Source organism: Pseudorasbora parva, chromosome 16 (assembly GCF_024679245.1).
Source record: "Pseudorasbora parva isolate DD20220531a chromosome 16, ASM2467924v1, whole genome shotgun sequence".
NCBI classification, from domain to species: Eukaryota; Metazoa; Chordata; class Actinopteri; order Cypriniformes; family Gobionidae; genus Pseudorasbora; species Pseudorasbora parva.
Window position 1 is genome coordinate 33,673,669 of NC_090187.1, and position 21,993 is coordinate 33,695,661.

Below are 21,993 nucleotides of genomic sequence, written 5' to 3' on the forward strand. Positions count from 1 at the left end.
TGAAAACGATCCAGGTTAACAACAACAAGCAAGCAAGCAAACAAACAAACAAAACAACAAGACGTTTTTAATTTTTTAAGTGACAATTAAGCCCATTTTACTCATAATCCTCAATACCAGATTTTGCCAGTTTGTTTTTGCAATTTCTATTACTCTCAAAAGGTGATTCTCCATAGAATCCATACAAAATTCATTTAAAAGCAATGACTAAAAACTTTTAGATAAAACTTTGTAAAAATAAATAAATAATTAAGCCAAATATATCTAATAAATAATTCATTTAATACATACTTCTACTAATAATAATTATATGATTTTAAATTAATAAACAATTATTAGAATATATTTTTTTTAATCAATTTAAAAAAAAATCATCGCACACCTGCAGGTAATCGATAGGTGCATAAGAAAGGTGCACACCAAGAGGGAGGGGAAGTTTAAAAAAAATATTTAAAAAAATAATGATGATCATGGATAAACAAGTCTTTTTTTTGCATTATTCCATAAAAAAGGGATTATCCATTTTGATTTCACAGTGATTCTAAGTACACAGTTCTGCCACACTTTTCCATCAAGCTAATTGTTTTCAGGGCCTCTGCTGGACAATTTACAACCCTAACCCTTGTGAGCAACCTAAACACCTCCTCTCTAAAGACCAAGTCATCTTATCTTTAAAACCCTACCATTTTCCCACACAATACTCTGACACAATTGTGACGCTGCCTTTGTGTTGGGCCATAGCAACTCCCCTACAATAACCCCATCAACCTTATCGATAGCGCTGCGTGACCGGTTCCCAAAAATGTACGTCACCCTTATCGATAGTGATGAGTCCACACAGCTCTTATCAATAGCTCTACACACTGGCAGTGTCCACACAGAGCCTTATCAATATGCCTCCCTCTGCAGACACCAAAGCGGCCAGTGTGCAATATAAAAAAAAAAGAAAAATCACCCCATCATTAAAACAACACCATCAGACAAAACACAAAAAGAACGAAAGAAAGGAGGAATTCAGCTGCATAACATAGAAGGAAACGTTCTTCAAAAGAGCAATTCGAGCAGCAAGTGTGGTAAACACCCTGAAGGCAACGCGAATCACTCTTCAAGGGTGGGAGTTGAGCAACCCACAGTTATCACAGCCACACACTTCCTTTGCAGGAGGATTCACCTTAACTCAACACTACCAAATCAAATCTGTGGGATCCAAAATGTCCTTCTTATAACGACAAATTCTCAAGGAACATGTTTGTGCTTTCTTCTTATATCACTTGCATGCATGTACTGTATTCATGACAGTGTTGTTGACAGATATTTGGGGTAAATCTATGAGTCAGACAGATGAATGCTGGTTATAAAAATATTCAAACTGCCAGAAAAGAGACAAGTAATTAATACTGTCACAGATTCCAGTGAAAGGCAGTTACTTATGGGCTGTGGCCTCTGGGAGTAGTAATACACACGCACGCACGCACACACACACACACACACAGAGGGGGTTTGAATAAACAGTTGCAGAATTACATCACGCAGATATCCCAGACTTTGCAATCGAGTTGCAATCATTACCTGCTGCCGTATTACTATTATTTTTACATTATTACTACTATCATAGTTAATCTGATGCTAAAACAACTAGGGATGCACAGTATAGGTACCATAACAGTGAAGGACGATATTCAATATATTTTGCCTAATTGTGCATGTGTCAATTCCCTATTTTTCCCTACATTTATAGGTCACCTTTGCCATCACCTAAAATGCACTTAAATCTTTAAAGGTCCCGTTCTTCGCAATCCCATCTTTCAAACTTTAGTTAGTGTGTAATGTTGCTGTTTGAGCATAAATATACCTGTAAAATTATAAAGCTCAAAGTTCAACGGAAAGCGAGATATTTTATTTAACAAAAGTTTCCTTTCAAAGCCTACAGCGAACGGCCGGTTTGGACTACAGCAGGAAGTGCAGGGATGTAATGACGTCACTAGAACCAAAAAAGGGGGCGTGGTCTTGTTGCTCTCCTACGTGGAGAAGTCCCCGTTATGGTAAGAGGCGGGACCTTTCCGGGCAGCGTGCGCTAAGCTGCTGTCCAATCACAACACGGGAAGCGCTGGTCCAATCAGAACTCGTTACGTGTTTCTGAAGGAGGGACTTCATAGAACAAGGAAATCATCAGGCCGTTTTTAGGACAGAGGAAACAGCGCTGTACAGATAAGACAATTGTGTGAAAAATACTGAGTTTTTACACGCGAAACATGAACTCATGTTATATTGCACACTGTAAACATAATCAAAGCTTCAAAAAACAGGACCTTTAAAAATCACTAATAAAGTAATCATTTTATAATCTTGTGATAAATTCACTAGTAGCATTTAAAATGATTGATTTTAGTTATTTAGTTAACAGAATATAATTCTAATATCAGCCAACATTAGACATAACATGAGAAGGCTATTAAATATTAATGATATCCACCAGAATTTGAACATCAATGCATCACTAAAAACAATACATGCAATTAAATGCAAGTGAATTCTCCTCTTAATATTTTTTGATATTCGACTGGTAACGGCCTCATAATTTCCTTATTACCGTTAATCTTATCAGACATGTTCCTGAAAAAACAAAAAACACTCAATATGATTCCAACACAAACAAGTATCCTCATATTCTCTTAACAGCAACATTGAGTGAGTTCATCTTTTAAAGCTCCAGTGACTCCTCTTTATTGGTTAAAAAAAAAAGAAAGAGCACGTAGTTATCCAGTCGGGCCCTATTCAGGTTTCCGTGGCTCTTTGGGCTTCTCTATCAGGACTAATTGATTTTTAAAAAGACTATTGTTGATATCAAATGAGCAGATCGCTCCGCGGTCATTGATTTTTTGACACAGTACAACAGGAAATCTTTATCGGAACCACACTCCGACCCTACGCTAATAGGTGGGGTTTAACCTCTGCTGAATGACAAATCCTACACTTTCCTAACCCATAGAGAATAAAAATAGAGTGTGTAAGCGTGTTTGTCAGCGAGCATGTGTGTAGCACTAGTAGAAGAGTGGCTATTCTGTAGTTCATCAGTAGTGATCAACAACCTGCACATACACACACACACACGCACAAAACGTCCCTGATAACTCACCCAAGCGTCTGTGGGTCAAAGAGTTCGGTTGAGAAGATACAAATTTCCAGGATAGGCATCGTATATTCAGCACTGCATCATTTCCATTTTACCCTTCTTTTGCTGGGTAGAGATAAGACACCTGCGTTCGCCACTCTCATCAGATGAGCTTCAACAGAACTTTATCATTGACATTTACTACTGTTTACACAACTAATTTCTCTTAACTGTACTTCTGAACTTTTATCTGACCAACACAAGGCCTGGAGAAGAGCTGATGCCAAACAGCCAATATGCAAAGGGGTAGGGAGGATGAACTATGCTCAAATAGAAAGCGTTCCACATCTCTGCAAAGATGTGGCTTTGAAGACACACGCCTGGAGAAACAAATAAAGACTTTGAGCTTTATGTTAGATTCCACTATGGAGAAAAATTTGATGTGCTGAAGAGAGTTTATAGTAGAAATGAGAGGGAAAAAATGCAGGTCTCATGGGCACAATGAGAAATATATTTAAATGAGTGCTTTCAAATGATTAATTGTGAATAATTGCATCCAAAATAAAAGTTTGTGTTTACATAATATATGTGTGTTTACTGTGTATAATTATTATGTATTATATAAATTATATAAATATATATACATGCAAATATTTCTTAAATATATGCAAGTATGTGTGTGTATTCAAATATACATAATTATACACAGTACACACACATACATTACATAAACACACTTTTATTTTGGATGCGATTAATCACGATTAATTCTTTGACAGCACTCATTTAAATCTAATGTTTGACAAGATCATTTAACCAGAAGCAAGGAACCGGATAGACACAAAACAAAACCATTGGGTAAATAATTAATTGATACTTCAACTTTAGCCCACCTAAAGCATCCACTCACCTACATCAAAAAGGAGCGACAAGTACGTCTTTATGAGGTGATGTCAAAAGAAAAGGAACAGGAAGTTTGAGTGGAACATACTGAAGGGTTGTTCTGTATTTTAAGGGGTCGAGTTTTTGGAGAGCTTTTGATTGGACAAAAATCTGTGTAGTGCAGGATGAAGCATCGGTTTTTGTAGTCCGTTTTCCTATACAAGAAACAATGTAAATATTAAATGTGCATATTATATCTGCTAAAAAGCCTACATCTAGATTAGCTTCATGACTAATAGAAACAAAATTTAGATTTCATGGGATTTTTAAATGACACTTAACAGGTAATACGTTGCTTTACAAGAACAGTTTTGTGTTTAATTCTCGCCCTTAACGCTGCGGTTTTAATTAATTTATACATTTGACTGTCTCCTGGTTAAGAGACCATATAGATGCTCTATAATCTTCTGTATGACTGCAGGCCTGATCTTGTGTGTGTGCGTTTTCAACTGCTTTTCCTTGTCTTCCACCACCGTTACCCTTTCACAAATTGAAAGTGAGGACCTTCCAGAAACTCGTCCTGATAATCACACATAAATTAATTAGAAAATGTTTCTTGACATTCTCGCTGCATAGACAGGGGAAAAGACTCCGGGAAAAGCCATCAAATTAATTGTACGGTATGTGACTTTGATAATTAATTCAATAATTATTTCATGTCTACTTTAGCAACTCCTTCTGGCTGGGAAAAAAAGGGACATTTTGATGATAGCGGCGTAAGGATTTAGATTCCGAAAGGAAAATGTGTGAAATTACACTGAAATACAGGGGTGAGAGAATTAAAAACGCTAAAAACACGACTAGCAAACACACATTTGGTCAGCATTTAAAATGCATGAATAATCACTGCTTTCAATAAAATATCCAAATAAACAAGCGGAATCTGCAAACAAAGGATGCTTTGCACAAAACATTTTTCAAGCAATTTTAATTAATTGCTTTAAAGTTAAACCAACCAACTCCAAGGTGATCAAAATGTATTTTTGTGAAATGTTTTGCTTCAAAAGTGTGCTTTTCAAAAATCCAATTCGGCTTAATAGTTCATCTTTTTTTTATTTTTTATGTATGACCAAACTTAAACTCAAACAAATATTTAATTTAATTGAATTTAATCCAACCATCAATCTAATATTAATGCAAAACAGCAAAGCAGCAATAGCTGCCCGTTTCTTCATAAGTGCCTATAAAATATTTCTGACTTATTTAAACATGTTTAACTTTTTACAAGGCAGAAGGCACAAGTGACAGATGCAAGCGGCACATAGAAAAAGCGAGGCCTGGCGGAGTAAAGATATAGGGCAGGAGGGAGGAAGGACAAACTGAAATGCGGGGCAGAGAAAGAGAGACAGGAAGCGGCAGGAAAGCGCAGGCATCTGATAGGGCTGGTAATCGGCGTGGCAGTGTCCCGTCTGCAGCCGCCAGTTCGTGGGCCACATGGAGCAGCTGGGGAGATAGCAGCAGGGGACGGCAGTGAGAAATGTTCCTCCAGATTAAAGCCCACACCTCTCAATCATCAACGGGGTAAGAGAGTGACAGACAGAAAGGGAAGAGTATGTTCTTAATTACAGATAAATGCCCCTTCCTACACAGTCAATCATCATCGTGTGAGCCGTACAACACAGGGAAACGCTCACTTATTTTCACACACGGTCCGTCTAAACATAAATTGTTTCAGCCGGAGAGTTTTCATGTGACGTGTATTAGGTTGCCGTTGAGCTCCGTTTAACCACAAGTGTGGGACACAATTAAGTTCCAGCAATCTGCAGGTGTGTGGGATGCGCGCCAACACCCACAACAAATGAAAGACAATAAAAAAAATACAAAGCGACAAACTTAGCACACATTTGTTACTGTTAATTTATGATATAAGCTTCAACTGAATCGACTATAGCCCATCAGATATAATGATTCTTGGAAAAAGAAAAGAAAAAAACACGCATGCACTCATTTTTTCTTTTTCTTTTTAAGGGGGGGGGGGGGGGGGGGGGGGATTGGCACCAGTGGCTGTGCTGGTTCACCATAACCAAAGTGAGAAAGAAAACATTTCTTAATTAATTAAAAGGCATGATTATCCAGTAGTAGGGATGCCATTCTTAAAGAGATTGTTCACCCAATAATAAAATAATTGTCATCATTTACTCACTCACAAGTTGTTTCAAACCTGTATGAATTTCTTCCTTGTGCTGAACAGAAAATATATTTTGAAGAATAACCGAACAGTTGACGGACCCTCTTGACTTCCACAAAATGGGATGGAAAAAAAAATACTATGGAAGTCAATGGGTTCTATCAACATTCTTCAAAATATTTTCTTTTGTGTTCAACAGAAGAACGAAATTCATACAGGTTGAGGGTGAGTAAATGATGACAATTTTTATTTCTGATTGATAACCCAGAAATTCCAGATGTTAAAATCAGGTAACACTTTACAATAAGGCCATGAAACGGAAGTTGCAAAAGTCTTTTCTTCCCTGTTGTGACGTATAGCCAAGTGAAACGGCTTTTTGAACAAAAACAAAAAAATGTAGGGCGGGACTTGATTTTGTTGTGTCCATTGGGAAGTTGTTGGATGGTTGTGGTTTTGCTATTGTTGTGATCTCATGTGAGTGACAGGTTGTCACATCAGTAAACATGTCATCAGGGTAGAGATGTTGCAGCAAGTGGGAAGGAAAGTTATTTTGATTAAAGATTACAAGGGCATTTAATAGAAAAAAATATCTAGGATAAATCATTTATAGCTAACAAATATGCAATATTTCATTAAAAAAGAATGGTACATTTTGATTTCATGGTGACTTTAACATTAATTTATTTAAAGCCACAATATCTAATTTTTGCCGCAAGAGGTTGCTTATTCAAAACAAAGGTGTAGCTTGATGATGCCTTGATTGACGGAACTTTTATTATGTCACAGGCGATGGTTTCTACAAAATAAAATGTGTCTATGTCCTGGCTAAAATTGCTTATCTCTCTGGATTTGAACATTCTTGGAAGCATTTGAGATAATATAAGTACACTGGTCAACAAAATATAAAACACTGTTCTAGTGGTTTTGGGATATTTTAATCCAAAAATCGTACATATTGTGCCTTTAAAGGGAGCGTGAGATGACAGCAAAGATAATCTAAATGTAAAAATGAGAACTGAGCGTGCAGTTAAATATCCGATACATAACCAATATAAACAGATACAGATAATTTACAATTCCCGCGTCAGGTCAGGAATGCTGGGAACACGCTGTGCTGGGATAAGAGGGTGACGTGGGGAAGTGAGAGCGACTGAGAAGGGAAGTTAACGGTCTGACGCTGGTCCCGCTCTGCTCAGCCTCAGATAACAGCTTTGCCCGAGTCCCTCGTAGTGCAGCACAACCACAGCCGGATCTCAGGAAGAAATAATGTAAGATTGCAAAAGAAGGCAAGATAATCAGCATAACTGAAAACCATCAAGCTCGCAGGCTGTCATTCTGATACATCTACACTGCCAATACATTCTCGCCGACACAGGAATGAAAAAAACACACATTAAGTTTGGTACATTGGCAAAATAACAGGTGCTTTCGTACAATGGCACTTCAGATGTAACTCTTAAAACACCTGGCATCATGTTTTTTTCCCCATTGGACTTGTTACAACATTAAACTTAATGGTTTCACACAGCTCTCTCTCTCTCTCTCTCTCTCTCTCTCTCTCTGTGTGTGTGTGTGTGTGTGTGTGTGGAGGGAAGACTGAAAATTGAATTAGCTTATCATAGACTTACAAATAATGTGGTTTTCTTTTGTGATGTATGGTGGTTTAATGAGGTACTGTGTACAGTATTAAGTGATATGCTTATTGTGAATTTGTAAAGTATTTGTTATTTTGACATTTTTAATAATTGTCAGTAATGTAATATGGTGTAAGGTTCATAGAGTAAAAAAGTGCTTGTGAAACCTCTCTCTCTCTCTCTAAATTCTCTCTAAAAATGTATACAACATGCTGAAGATTAATAATCAGTACAATTACAGATCTGCTTTAAGTTTTTTATGGTTAGTATTTCTTTTGTACTTTTATGTGTAACCCAAATAAGCTTAACCACACTAGCCACATGACTGACAGCATGTCAAGATTATTAGCATGTTTAGGCTGAGCTGAATTTGTCTGGAAAGATACCAACAAAGCGGTTTCAGGTTTCCAATAAATGTTGCTCCCAAAACACAAATCAAGAAATAAAGAGACCAAATTAAGAGATACAGCAGGATATAGGTCTAGCAAAGCATCAGTGCCACCAATGCCCTTCCATTGAGAGTCAGCAGATCAAAATAAACTTGTGAATGAATCTTTTGAATTAACTTTGAAATGCGGAGCACAATTGGATATTATATCCATATACACTGCAGCGCTATGATCTAAGCTTCCTCATTCAGCAGCGAAACAATGGGTCCAGGAATGAGATTGAATGACTCGCCAGTGAATTTCACTCCTGCAGTCGGGTGTTGTAGACGCGTCTGATAAAACCTCAGACTGCAGGCACTTTTGTCTCCCTGAGAACAATATAAATATGTTTAACACGGACTACCACACTCTACTCTGTATAACAATAAATTCAACTCACTTGTTTGAACAGTAATATTGAGTTTTCTACGTATAGGTTCATCTGATTTCAAGCTGATATGAGAGTATTTTATTGTGAAAAGTATAACCACTGTGGCACTATCAAAAACCGATACTCAGCATCACACTCAGTCTAAAGCTGTGTGTCCACCAAAGCGTTTTTTTCCCTGAGGCTAGAGTATATTTGTAATTGTTTTTAATGGGAGTAGTGCGTTTCTAGAACGCCAGCAGCATGATTCTGCGGAGCACTCTGCGTTTTCTACCAGTCGCTGAGAGTTGTTCAGAGAATGTTCAGTTATGGATAAAACACAGAGCTCATAACTGTCACATTTAACCCAGTCATCCAATCACGGTGGAGGAGGGGCGGGACAAATACCACACTGACCAATGACAACAACAAGCACGTCTTCATCCAAAACTAGAGCCAGAGTAAGTACGTTACATTGTCTCAACATTTTTATATCCAGAAACAAACTATTTAATTAATCATGGTTAAAAAACATTGGAGTTGTTAATATTTTATATTGTAATAATTTCACAGTTACGCTACAAATTAATGTAGAAACAACTTAAAGACAGTACTTTTTTATATATTTGTTGTAGGGGTGACCCCGAATAGTCGAAGATTCGATGCGTCGATATGCTGTGCTGAATTCGACCACCGATCTCACGGTCGAATCTTCGCAGGTGTTAAGCAGGCGTGGCGCAGAGCTTTATGTGCGGTGTGCGACCCCTTTAAGGGTGCTGGGCCGGGCCGCGCCTTTAAAACTCAAACACATTCAATGAGTGTACACACACACACACACCGGTGGCGGCATTCTGTGCCAGTCCGAGGCCCCGCCTGTCCGAGTCCTGTCCGAAGTTGTTTAAAATCCTGCCACGCCACAGAGCACCATTTCAAGGTTTTAAATTACATTTTCCCTCAAATTGTCAATGTATACTGCTTTCACCATGTACGAGATCATGCAGCTCTTCTGTCAGAAGTCGATTCAAAATTGAGTTAGCACGTATATAATGTGCGTGTCTGGTGTGAGATCCTGAGATCTTCGTGTGCGGTGTGCCTTTAGGCACAATCGGCTTAGGAACATGCATGTAAACGCACTGAAAGTTCTCTTTTCCTCTCTAGGTAGGTCATTTTTTTAGGTTTATTTTTTTAATTTTTTTAGTAGACTAGTATCGTGCCCCTCCCAACCCATTATCACACACAGATGATTCGACTATCGGTCGACCATAGAAAGATTCGACAATTCTGATTCGAATCTGTAAATCCTTAGTCGAGGACACCTTTAATTTGTTGTAATGGCATCCTTTTATAAATGAAGGCCAGTATCACTGATGCTAATACTGCTACTGATGTCTCAATGAAATAGATTTTTTTAAACATTAATGATAGACATTCAACATTACAGTATAACTGAAAGTTATAATTTCTACATTTCATTGTTAGACATACACAGAAATTGAATCAAGTTATCAAGTTATCGAACTGTATGTATGTATGTATGTATATATATATATATATATATATATATATATATATATATATATATATATATATATATATATATATATATATATATATATATATATATATATATATATATATATATATATATATATATATATATATATATATATATATACACACACACACATGTCCAATATGTGCATGTGTTTGCAGGAACATTTCATGACATTGGACTGACATCCACAAATACATTTCTATTTCAATTTAGTTCCACTCTCTCACTCTTTCTGAGCTGTGCTGATATGTTTTTAATTTTCCAGCGCTCAGGACTCTTCAGGAGGTCTATGCAGATTTTCCTGCTTCTCTGCTGACGCTGTAAAACCTGGCCAACACCTCGGCACCTATCAGCGTCCGCGCAGCCCTCTCGTCAATGCCAGTTCCAGCACCCGCAAATAATTTATCAGCATTTAAATGCCACTGATAATATGCACACGCTGCTCCCTCCGATCCCTTATAATTAAATATGATAAAATCCCACCACACCAGGTAAATAATAATAATCATTATTATCATTGCCATTATAATGCTTTATTGGAGTAATTTGAATAACTTGTGTGGATAAGGAATGCTGGTGGGGAGGGAATGCTGGCCCAGCAGGAACGTTATATGCGGAGCTAGTTTAGTCAAGGTCCTATTCCATCCTGTGAAATGCTAAAAAAGAACGCAAGATGGAGAGAGAGAGGGAGAGAGAGAAAGGAAGAGGGGGAGAAAGGGGAAAAGGAGCAACGGTCCGCCAGCTAGAAGGGATTACTGTGACGGCCATTTGCATATCAAGAATTTTAAGCAGAGAGGAAAATATCAAACCCTCCAGCCAGCAAGGTCATTTTGAAGATAATTTTTTTTTCTTCATAATTTATTTTGCATATCATGCAGCAGGACACGTTATAGATTAAAAAGCTGCTTTGGCATATCAACCCATTCCTGACACTTCTGCCTCACCACTGCCTATCAATTCATTCAACAGAACCCCACCCTGAAAAATATTCTATAAAGATATAGAAGCAATTAACAAATAAGCAGGAATTTTCCACGGACGTTACGTATGGATGCTTTAAAGGATGGATAGACCACCCGTGCAAATTAAATTGCAGACTGTGTCGAATTGCGATGTGCGCTATCCTTTTATAATATGGCGAATTAAAAAAATAACAATACTCCTATTTTTGAGTGACAATTCTAAATAATACACTAAAAGGCTCATATATTGAATTATTATTCATTTTAGACAGTACCCTTTATAAAATCTTGCACAGTAAAATGAGAATTTTAAAGCTTCAAAACTGATAAGGAATATATAAATAAGCATACTTGTTTATTTATGGCCTATGTTCTATTTCTATCTCTGTATCTATGAGATTTGTGTATGCATATACAATAAATATAAACTGACATATAAACTGATAAGAATGACATTGGATGAGAACCTGCCAGCTGAGAACTTTCAGGAAACATAAGGTCAATGTACGAAAGGTCACACAGAGATAGAAAACAGAGAAATAGCCAGTACAAAATGACGAAAACACTGCATAGTGACGGGAAAATATGCAGAACTCATGGGTTTTGCTGCCAGTGCAAATCCATACCGCACATCACCTAACGCCCACAAGAAAAAGTAAAACAGGATGTGACATCATCAGAAAAGGCCCAGTCCTCTCTCTGGTCTGGTCCAGAACTCTGCTAATGACAACAATGCAAGCACCGCACGAAAAACAGTTTTCCATAGAACTGAACGTTCAGCTCCCAAAGGATTATGCGAAAAAGAGGCAACATGCAAAAAACGAACGCATGAACACTGCGAACCCTGCAGCTCCCGTCCTGATGCTGAGGGGCCAAAACAACAAGAAACAAGGAAGAATTGCATGTCTGCATTCTGCAGGGGGGTGTTAGTGGGGATGGAGAGACTAGTGGTGGGATGTGGGGTGGTGTGAGGGGGGTCATGATGATAAGGGAAAAATTCAGACTGGTCAAAGTTTCCTTTTTGCCAATCGTGCTCCTGATAAAGGCAGCGCCTGCTCCAGTACTGATAGAAGGCCTATCTCTCTCCTGCTCCCCCTTCTTTATTTCCCTCTCTCTCTCTCCTACTCTTTCTCTCCCCCTCTTCCTCATTCTCCTGGCAGTTAGTTTGCAAAGGGTGGGGGTGGGGGGGGGGGAAAGCCTATCGCACTCACATCGCCGGGGCTGTCATCAAGCGGCAACCGCACAGCAATTAATATCACTCCAATTACTGTTAAAAGGACAGGCTGGAACAGGACGATAATAAACACATCCTTGACGTGAAAAATTAAAACACACACATGCATGCGGGGAGACACACATATTTAGGCGATTTCTAAATATTCAAGATAAAGAAAATGCCTTGCATATTGAATCATGTCATACTCTACTAGATCCCCACTATCGCTATAAGCTGTACTGCTCAGCTGTGTGGTCCTGAGAGAAAAAGATGGAGAAAAATGATAGTAAAAGCCTTATCCAGGCTAATATTAAAGACTACCAATTTGTTTTTTAGTCAGTGTGGTAAAATGTTCTTAGGATGTCTTCGATTGTATACCACCAGTTTGAAAAACACCCTAGAGGTTGAAGAATACTCATTATCACACTTTTGAGTCTTTACCAGGGTGACTGTCATGGCAACCACTCTATTCCTGTTAAAAAAAAACTGTTTAAACTAACCTAAGCTAAGCTGGTCTTCATCCGTTTTACTGGTCTCCACCTAAAAGAGGGGCTAAACACCTTTAAAACCAGCAAGAAACCAGCTAAGACGTACTATCTCTAGGCTGGTCTAAGATGCGTTTGGTTGTTTTTTTCCCAGCAGGAATGGCAGTGGTTCTCAACTGGTTTTGCTTTAGGACCCTGTTTGAAGATGAAGTGGGAACTCAATAGAGGACCAAAATTATTTATCATAAAAACAAATGTCCTTGAATTCAAACAAAGTTATTAATAACTTATCAAACCTCAAATTACATTTTACACACTTTCTTTTTTGTTAAAAAAAATATTTATTATAAATCATTATAAATATAATAAGTGCATATAAGTGTTGTCAAATCGATTAAATTGCATTCAAAAAAAAAGTTTGTGTTCACATAATATATGCGTGTACTGTGTATAATTATTATGTATATAGAAAATACACTCATTCATCTATATATTTAAGAAATATATTTATAAATATTTTATATATAAATATAAGACATTTTTCTTAAATATAAATGTGTGTATTTATATATACATATTAATTATAAACCGTATACACAACTTATATTTTTCATGTGCTTAATCATGATTAATCGATTTGATATTGATTATATATATATATATATATATATATATATATATATATATATATATATATATATATATATATATATGCTGTATTTGTATGAAGTATTTTCATCAGTAATATGAAGTAATATAAATTATATTACTTCATCTTTATCATATATGAATATAAATGTGTATATATATATATATATATATATATATATATATATATATATATATATATATATATATATATAAATTATATTACTTCATATTTATCATGTAAATACAGCAAAATGTTTAATATTTTCATGTATGTCACCGTTGTCACGTTTACCATATTTAAATTATGTCCTTTACATTTGAGCGAGGAATTAACCTGCATGTTTTCTTCTATTGTTAGCTGCTTTGTACCACATATAAACATGAAGTGTGATAAAACTTGCTTGTGAATCCATTTGCTATCCAGCTTGTGAATTCATTTGCACTGGTTATCTGACTGCAAATCAGGGCCTGCTGCCTGAGAGGGACAAGTCCCAACTCTCACAGACACTATTACAACATTTCTGAGACATTGTGTGGTCAATAAATGCACTAAAGTTTTTTTCTGAGTTAACAATCATGCATTTACATGACAACTTGATTTGACCCTGGAGTTAAAGCATTGTTTAAGCATTTGTTTAAGGCTCCATGGGATACAGATTTAAAAGTTTATCTGAAGTCTCACGTGTACCGCACGTGTGATGTCACGGGTTGCTGTGGGCCAGCGCATCGCTGAGAAAAAAAGTGTACAGTAGATTCACCCCGCAAAGAGATATGAGAATGACAGTACTTTCTATCAAATTTACGAGTAGTTCAGACTGAATCATTTCTGGTTTTGAACATGTATCTTGATAAAGTCGTGGTTTATATTGTTTCATTGCTGCCAAGCTGACAGTATGACTATGGCTTGCCCTTCCTGAGGAGCCAGTGACTCATGCATCAGTTAAACACTCCTGAAGGAGGGACAGATAGAGACTGACCTGGGCCGTTCCACTGGGGTTCCCCTTCCCCATCTGCCTCTTCCTCCTCCTCATCTTCTGAACAGCGTTTCAGTCCTTTCTCATCCTCCTCGCCCTCATCCGGCACCGCCAGGGACTCGTGAGTTCTTGGCTCTGTCAAAACCAGTGGAACAATTTAATGACAGGCAATTAATACACACATTAATCACACAGTCTGAAAACAATGGGAGTTTACGTTGTGCGACATTTAGATTTTTGTACTGCTTTCTTTTCTTTTTTTTTCAGCCAGCTAATTGTATACTATCTCTTATTTAATCGGTAAATGCTTCTGCGATTTTCAAGTAAATTGTCACCGATGCTAATGGGAAGCTTAACACAGAAATTATTTATTAGCATGAAATTGTATTTTGCACTCTTTACTTTTTTATTTTTTTACTTTTTTATTGTGTTCCAAAATCCAAATGAATATAATATTTATTACACAAACAGACACAGACAGACACACACACACGTCTGGTTCACTATAATGTTTACATTACTCTCCATAGCCGTAATGGTTTTTATACCGTACAAACTGTACATTCTATCCCCCTACACTGCCCCTAAACCTACCCATCACAGGAAACATTCGGCATTTTTACTTTCTCAAAAAAACATCCTGTATGATGTATAAGCCTTTTGAAAAATGGGGACTGCTGCTGGTCCCCACAATGTATATAAACATGGACACACACACACACACACACACACACACGCTAAAAAGATTGGGATCTTTTATACTCAATAGGATATATTTAATCAAAAACAAAGTAAAAAAGTGATATTGTGAGATGTTTTTATAATGCAAGATGACTTTTCTATTGAATATATTTTAAAATGTATTCCTGTGATTGCAAAGCTTATCAATGTTGTCTTACGCCCGTTTAAGACATACTCCGTCTGCAGTGCGTATGCGGTGCATATTTTTTTCAATGCCCATCTTAACAGATTACAGCTTTCACACTGCACGCAGATGCGGTCCGTCAGTCCGTTCCAGGAGCGGTGCGTATACAGCAGTGCGGCGATCGTTTCCGTACCGAGTTTATTTTTATGCTGTTCTGCACAGCTGCATTAAAGTGACAGAACATTATTCGCAATAAAATAAACATGCACTGAAGCAAGAATCTAGTAATTTCACCACAGATGCATATAATTTAAAATATACTCTTGTTTCAAAGTCACCACATGGCTTTTTTTCTCAAGTAAAGCAACGAAACGACACCTTACTGGCATTTAGGTAAAAAAAAGTGCAATAATGGACAGCACTAGTCCTTTCTTGAAGGTGGAAAACAAAGTTCTTTATGACCTGCAGGAGTTCTTTAAAAGGGTTTAAAAACGAAAGAAAAGACGAGAGTCTGCTGTTTTTGAAAAGCCTATTGTAAGTTTCTAATTTAAAATGTTAGTGATTTTAGGCTATAACCTATGTTTAAATGTTTGCCACTTGTGTGAGCTAAATCTAAAGTACTAGGCTATATAAATATGAATTAATGAATTGAATAAAATGTTGTTTAAATGTAGTACGTTAACCTGACTTCTATGAAAGACTGAACAAAGAGAATTGCGATTCTGACGAGCCATGTTCAGTAACAACTTTTGGATTTTAAATAAAAAATAATGAATAAATGTTGTGTTTGTGGTATGTAACAGCGGATCAGTTGCGGACTGCAAACGCAGCATATGTGAAAGCACAACAGGGCGTGCGGATCCTGTACCGCATACGCAACGCAGCACGCACCGCATACACACTGCAGACGGAGTATGCGTGATGCGTGAAACGGGCGATAGTTGTGCTACTTAATATTTTTCTGAAAACTAAATTTTTTAAGGATTTTTTGATAAAGTTTAAAAGGGTGGTGTTATCTGAAAAATACATAATATCTAAAAGTATAAATACATCATTGTTGAAAAAAAGTATTAATTTCTTTTTTTTAAATTGTGCTTGTTTTATATCAAATAAAATAAATATTAAACCTATTAACATTTTCATAAAAAATTGTTATTTATAACTTGCATTTAGCATGTGATGCTTACGCCGAATCCCGAGTCTCTGTTTAAAATGATTATTTCTACAATTCTCTTTACTACTCAACTAATGAGTGTGGTGGCCTCGCTCTGATGATCAAAAGTGGTTGACAGAGAGGCCTGTGTGATTCAGCAACAACATCTTAGGATAAACCCGACCCATGCACTTTTGATTTACCAAGCGAGAATTGGAAACCCCTGCCAACAGACGGCCAGCGTCTTCCTTTTATTAAGGCCGATCTTTTTCATCAGTGTGAAAGAGAGTACAGATCTCCCAGACATTGATGCCAATGATTACTAATTCTCTTTGATCAACGTGATCACCTTGCTGATAGCGGCCTCTCTTTCGGTTGGTTGCCAGTGTAACAAGTATGAGTTAATTGACATGACTTCTTGTCCTCTTCTCTCCCACACTCCACTTTTCTTCCCTCTCCCCTTCCCCAACTCCCTCCCTTTCACCCCACCTCGATTACAGCTCATCTGTGGTGCACAAAGGGCATGTTTACCCTTGCATTCCCGTGGCGATAAACAGCGATAACTGCCGATCGATACCGGCCATAAAAGTGACGCGGTCAGAGCTGCTGTTATTAATGCAACAGGTTGGAGATTAGATCTTCATCGTCAAATAAATCACACGTGCACACGCCCTTCTCGTCAGCCCCGACAATTCCACCCAGACCCAACCGCCATTCTCAGCCCGTCCCAGAGCATGCCGTCCCGTGACGCGCCTGCCTCCCCGCCTAAGAAGCCCTATTATTTTCAGCGATAAATCACATTGAATGGCACATTGATTTTATCCTGCAGCGCTCAGCGTGGGGAGAGGAGCTGGAGCCACAGTTATTGCATTTAATATTATCAATATAATCTCCCATATCATCTGAGCAGAGACGACAGGTATCAGGAATAGAGGGCGGGGTGGATGGGTGCTGCCACCATCCTGGCTCCCCGACAGTCTCCTTAGTCTACCAGCACATGCAAACACACACATACTGACACACGCAATCACCCCGTCGCCAACCCAACAACCTCCTTTCATCTGATAACAGCAACTTCCCTTGTCACACCTGGAGGGCAAAGTCGCCCAACTTGCTCCATTCTTGCTGGCTGGCCTCATTTGTTAGAGTCCATTTTCTGTAAGTTCTTTCTCCATTACAGATCATCATGGCAGGGTCAAGTTCTTTTCTTGTAAGGTGCACAGGGCTCAACTACATCATCTCTGAGGCCAACATGGCACCCAAAGTGAGGCTAGCTGGTTGTACAGGCTAAGATGTTTCCATCCAGTTAAATATTTCAGCCTTGGTGAAACCGTAAGCCAGATCAAGCCCGCGATCAGACCTCCTCACCAGGTTTGAGATAACAAAAGGTGTTCTGGAACACGGAGCCATCTTTGCTTAAGGTTTATCAGCTTCTCTGCTGATATGGATGATGACTTCACCGTCAGATCTTCCCTCGGATCAGACTGACCCTTTCGCATGGAAACCAGCGGCCGCTTGCCATTAATGATTATTAAAAGGGGGTATTTTCATTTATATTTATTTTTTACAGGTGGTTATCGACAGTGTGCGGCCTGTGACTGGTTGAGTGTTTTTCTGAAGCAGTTATCAGTTGGTTATCGCCTGTCTTTTTTCTCTCCCAGATGGTGGATAAGGGAGCTTGCCTTTATTAGCCACTGCTGGCCTGATAAAGACCTGGTATTGATCGCAGGTTGAAAGAGCAGGTTCGTCAAACACGACTGATTTACAGAGGCTGATAATAGCAGCACCGGGCAACACTGGAGCCCCGAGGGGTGGGGGCGAGATGGATAGAGGAAAAAGAGAGCTAAAGAAACACGTTAACGTAGACCCTCTTTTCACACCGGAAAATAGGAGGATGACAAACATCACCTCAAACGCAAACTTGCGAATGCCACATAGTCACATGTCTAAGCGCACACACAAACAAAACAGGACAATCTCTAAACTAGTCACGATTAGCACCTGACAGAATTTCCATGCGTTTATCAAAAGCAGCCAACGAACCGGCTCTTATCTCCTCAGTCCCCAATTTCACAAGAACAGGAATTTTCCAGATTACAAAAAAAGAGGAAAAACTGAAATCTTGACTAAGAATGTGACTTAAATATCTTACGGCTGGAAAAACAGACAAGCAATATACATCCATGTCTGCAAATCTTGATTGTTTTACATCATTTAAGAAGTTTAAAGAAAAATGTGTTTGTATAAGTCTATAAAAGAGTATAACCTTTTGAGGAACTAAACCAGGTATTAAAACAATAATGTTAAATTATGATGGACAGAGGACATTTGATTAAATGAAGCTTTCTGCCTCATTCAGCAAGCGTTTCCTTTTCCTGAACAAAACCGGTATTTCAAAAAGTAGTAGTCCTGTCACACTTTACACTCTTTAGTCATTCCCAACCAGTATGCTGTTATTTTTTCCCCATAGAACCTACAAAACTGAATTTTTGAAGAATCTTCACATTGCTTATCATACAATGACAGTTCATAGTGACCACATCAAGCTTTAAAAAAGACACAAAAATTATAAAATGACACTTTTAAACACTATAAAAGTGTACAACTATAAAACATAACATATATTTAATACATGATGTCAGGTTGGACATTACCGGCAGAAAATATCAACATCTCTAACATGTTCATTAATATTAGAAAGCTAAAGTGGATTTTCTGTGCAAAATTTCAGCCTTTACTTTACACACGCTCACATGGTTTCAGAATTTAATAGACTTATGGTTTTTTTGACTGTGTTTTTTTCTTTGTCCTCTTTGGAGCTTGATGTGATTGTTCTGAATACGATGAAAAATATAATTTTTTAACAAAATCCACCGAAAACGGCAACTATGCTTAGAACAACGAGTGAATTTCAATTGTGTCCTTTAACTATCCCTAAAGGAAGCCGTTTTTTGGAATCAGAAGTGAGATGTCTAATACTGTTATCAATAGGCATCAGTGTTAAAAAAGTTTCATCACAAAACAATACAGGTTATGTCAGATTGCAAACACGGTGTGGGGAACACATGCGTTGTTTTACCTTCGTTATAAAGTGGTGTAAATGAAGGTGGACTTGAACCGTCACACTCTGCAGAGTCCTCCTGGTCTGAAGCTCCGCCCTCCTCGCCGGACATGCTTACATCGTCAGATGGATCTTCACCTCCATTAAGATCCCCAATAGAGCCTGCAGAGAAAAACACAGAGAGCGGTCATAAAAAGAGGAGCAATATAAAATAAAAGTCATCTGACATTGAAAGGCCTTTTAAAAGATCCCATATCATGCCAAAGCCTCAATTGAGAAGCTTTAGATAATGTGAATATACCCTGTTGATATCTTAAAGGAAGTAGGGTGTTCTGTAAATAAAAAGTGATAAAGTGCATGATTAAGAAAGAAAATTCCTATTCATTTCAAACCTTCTTGCTACAAGCCTTTTACGGTTTTAATTGGTTGGAAATCCCAGAGCTTCAGACCACAAGGAAGTAAATGAACACGGCGTGTGTTGTATCACTGGCCAGGGTGATTAACTCATTTGTATAACTCAATACATTCCCAGTTGGCAGCGGTTGAACAAAACCTTACACTTTCCAAGCATGATGAGATAACCAACCATTGGTGTTTAAAACCACCTATTTAATTAGTTGATCTTTATATGTATACATATATATATCCTTTTCAGAGGCAGCAGCAGCAGTAGTAGTAATAGTAGTCAAACTATTTTTTGACATGAAATCTGTTCTAAATGATCTCAGAGAGAACTTTTCTTGTATGGCTTGTTCCCTCTAAAGTAAATGAATGCAATACATGACAGACTAGGGCTGCTGTAGTGGACACCACAGCGGTTTGCATGTTAATTCAACCCTCGCCGACCGTATTGTTATTCTAATGAGGTTTAAGATGAGCAAAACTACAGTGCTGAGAAGAATCGCATAAATTCATCAAACACGTTTTCACTAACGTTTGCTAACCTCAACAAGGACACCCACTATATTTTGCATCTGCATCCAAGCAAAATTACCAGGGGTTGGAAAATCGGATTTTACCACAGGTTTTGGTCAATTAATTTTCATTAAGTTGTGATGAACAGAGAAGGGATTGTTCGGAGCTAAAGCCGTGACTGGAGGCGTATATATTTACACTTCCTAGAACAAAGAGGCCTATAATCTATACAAAGCACACAACAATACCCGTGAATAAAGAGCCTTGTAGAAAAAGGCAAAGGCAATTTTTCTAATTCTGTTAATTTCACTTCCAAAGCAATTAAAACGTGGCGGAGATAATGCTTGGAAACAATCGCTCCCTGACAAAGTGTTTCTGTCTTTGTAAATGAAACATCTTTAGGCTAATTTCGACTTCCACGCCTGCATGGTTCACTGTAATTTCAGATAAAATTAACACACTTAGATTTGGACCTTAGTAATAAAGGACGCGGGAGAGAAAAGTAAAAAAGATCGATCCCATACGCCATATTTTTAGAATGTAGTCTGGGCATTGCTAGATCTAATTTTCTATATCTGTGGCGACATTTTCATACAATTAATTTTCCTTTAATCATAATTGTACAAAGGGGCTCCTCTGTTTAAAATTCCAATTACATTTCGTGTTTAAATGTAAGTCTGAATTATGATTTTCTTTCCTATTACCGCTCTGGTTAAATGAATAAATCGCCGCATCACTGCTTACAGACATCAAATGGCGCGGAAAAAAGTCTCTGCTCTCCCTCTTCATCTTAAGCAAGGAATAATACGCATCTTTCACACAACCGGCGACAGAAAAAGGGCTGTCTACACTCGGTAGACAACTTTGTTTGCCATAAATTTAATGAAAAAAATCTGGAACTGTCTGATATACAGTGAGATAAAAGCCTGAGATTGGACGTCTTAAACTAGTACATTTATAATATAATAAAACAATCATTTAAGATTTAAAACAAATGTTATGACGTAAAATATAAATTATAATAAAATTGTTTAAATGATAAAAAAGCCAACTTTTCCCAATCCAAGCCAATTGTAAAAGCCCCTATTTTGTCTATTATAAAGCAAAAAAAAGATGAGCTGAAAGAAATACACTTTTGAGTTCTAACTGGCACTCGAACAGACAGAACAAAGTGAGAAAGCTGATGAAGGCGGAGGAGATAGGCTTTATTAAGCAGCCCCCGTCCACATCAAACCAGTGTGCTTAGCGGCAGTGATTAAACCAAGAGACAACACATCAAACCTGAGCCCTGATTAAACGAACAAACTTCCTCACCCTCACGTTAATCACCACATTACCAAACAGCCCAAACACAGTGGGGGAAAAAAAGAACGCTGCTTGTATCTGGAAATCAGGGAATTGTGAAGAAAGATACTTCGAGGACAACAGTGAGCCTTTGGTGGGAGTCTGCGCGTGTGCGTGCGCGTGTGTGTGCGTGCTTGTTCATGGAAGGACTGCGGTACCTGCAGTACTTATAATTTCAAGCACAAGTGGCTACACACATTG

The 21,993-nt window shown here is 37.8% G+C and overlaps 1 protein-coding gene across 3 annotated transcripts in view; it reads right to left on the reverse strand.

Moving 5' to 3' along the window:
- zfpm1 (zinc finger protein, FOG family member 1) overlaps positions 1-21,993 on the reverse strand; it is a 96,764-nt gene that overhangs the window by 25,354 nt on the left and 49,417 nt on the right. For all 3 annotated transcript variants that reach the window (XM_067420403.1, XM_067420402.1, XM_067420401.1), the window contains exons 2-3: positions 19,552-19,695; positions 14,458-14,589 (exon numbers count right to left, since the gene is read on the reverse strand). In XM_067420403.1, coding sequence (XP_067276504.1) covers positions 14,458-14,589; positions 19,552-19,645 — 226 coding nt within the window. In that variant the 5' untranslated portion in view covers positions 19,646-19,695. The remainder of the gene's footprint in view (positions 1-14,457; positions 14,590-19,551; positions 19,696-21,993) is intronic.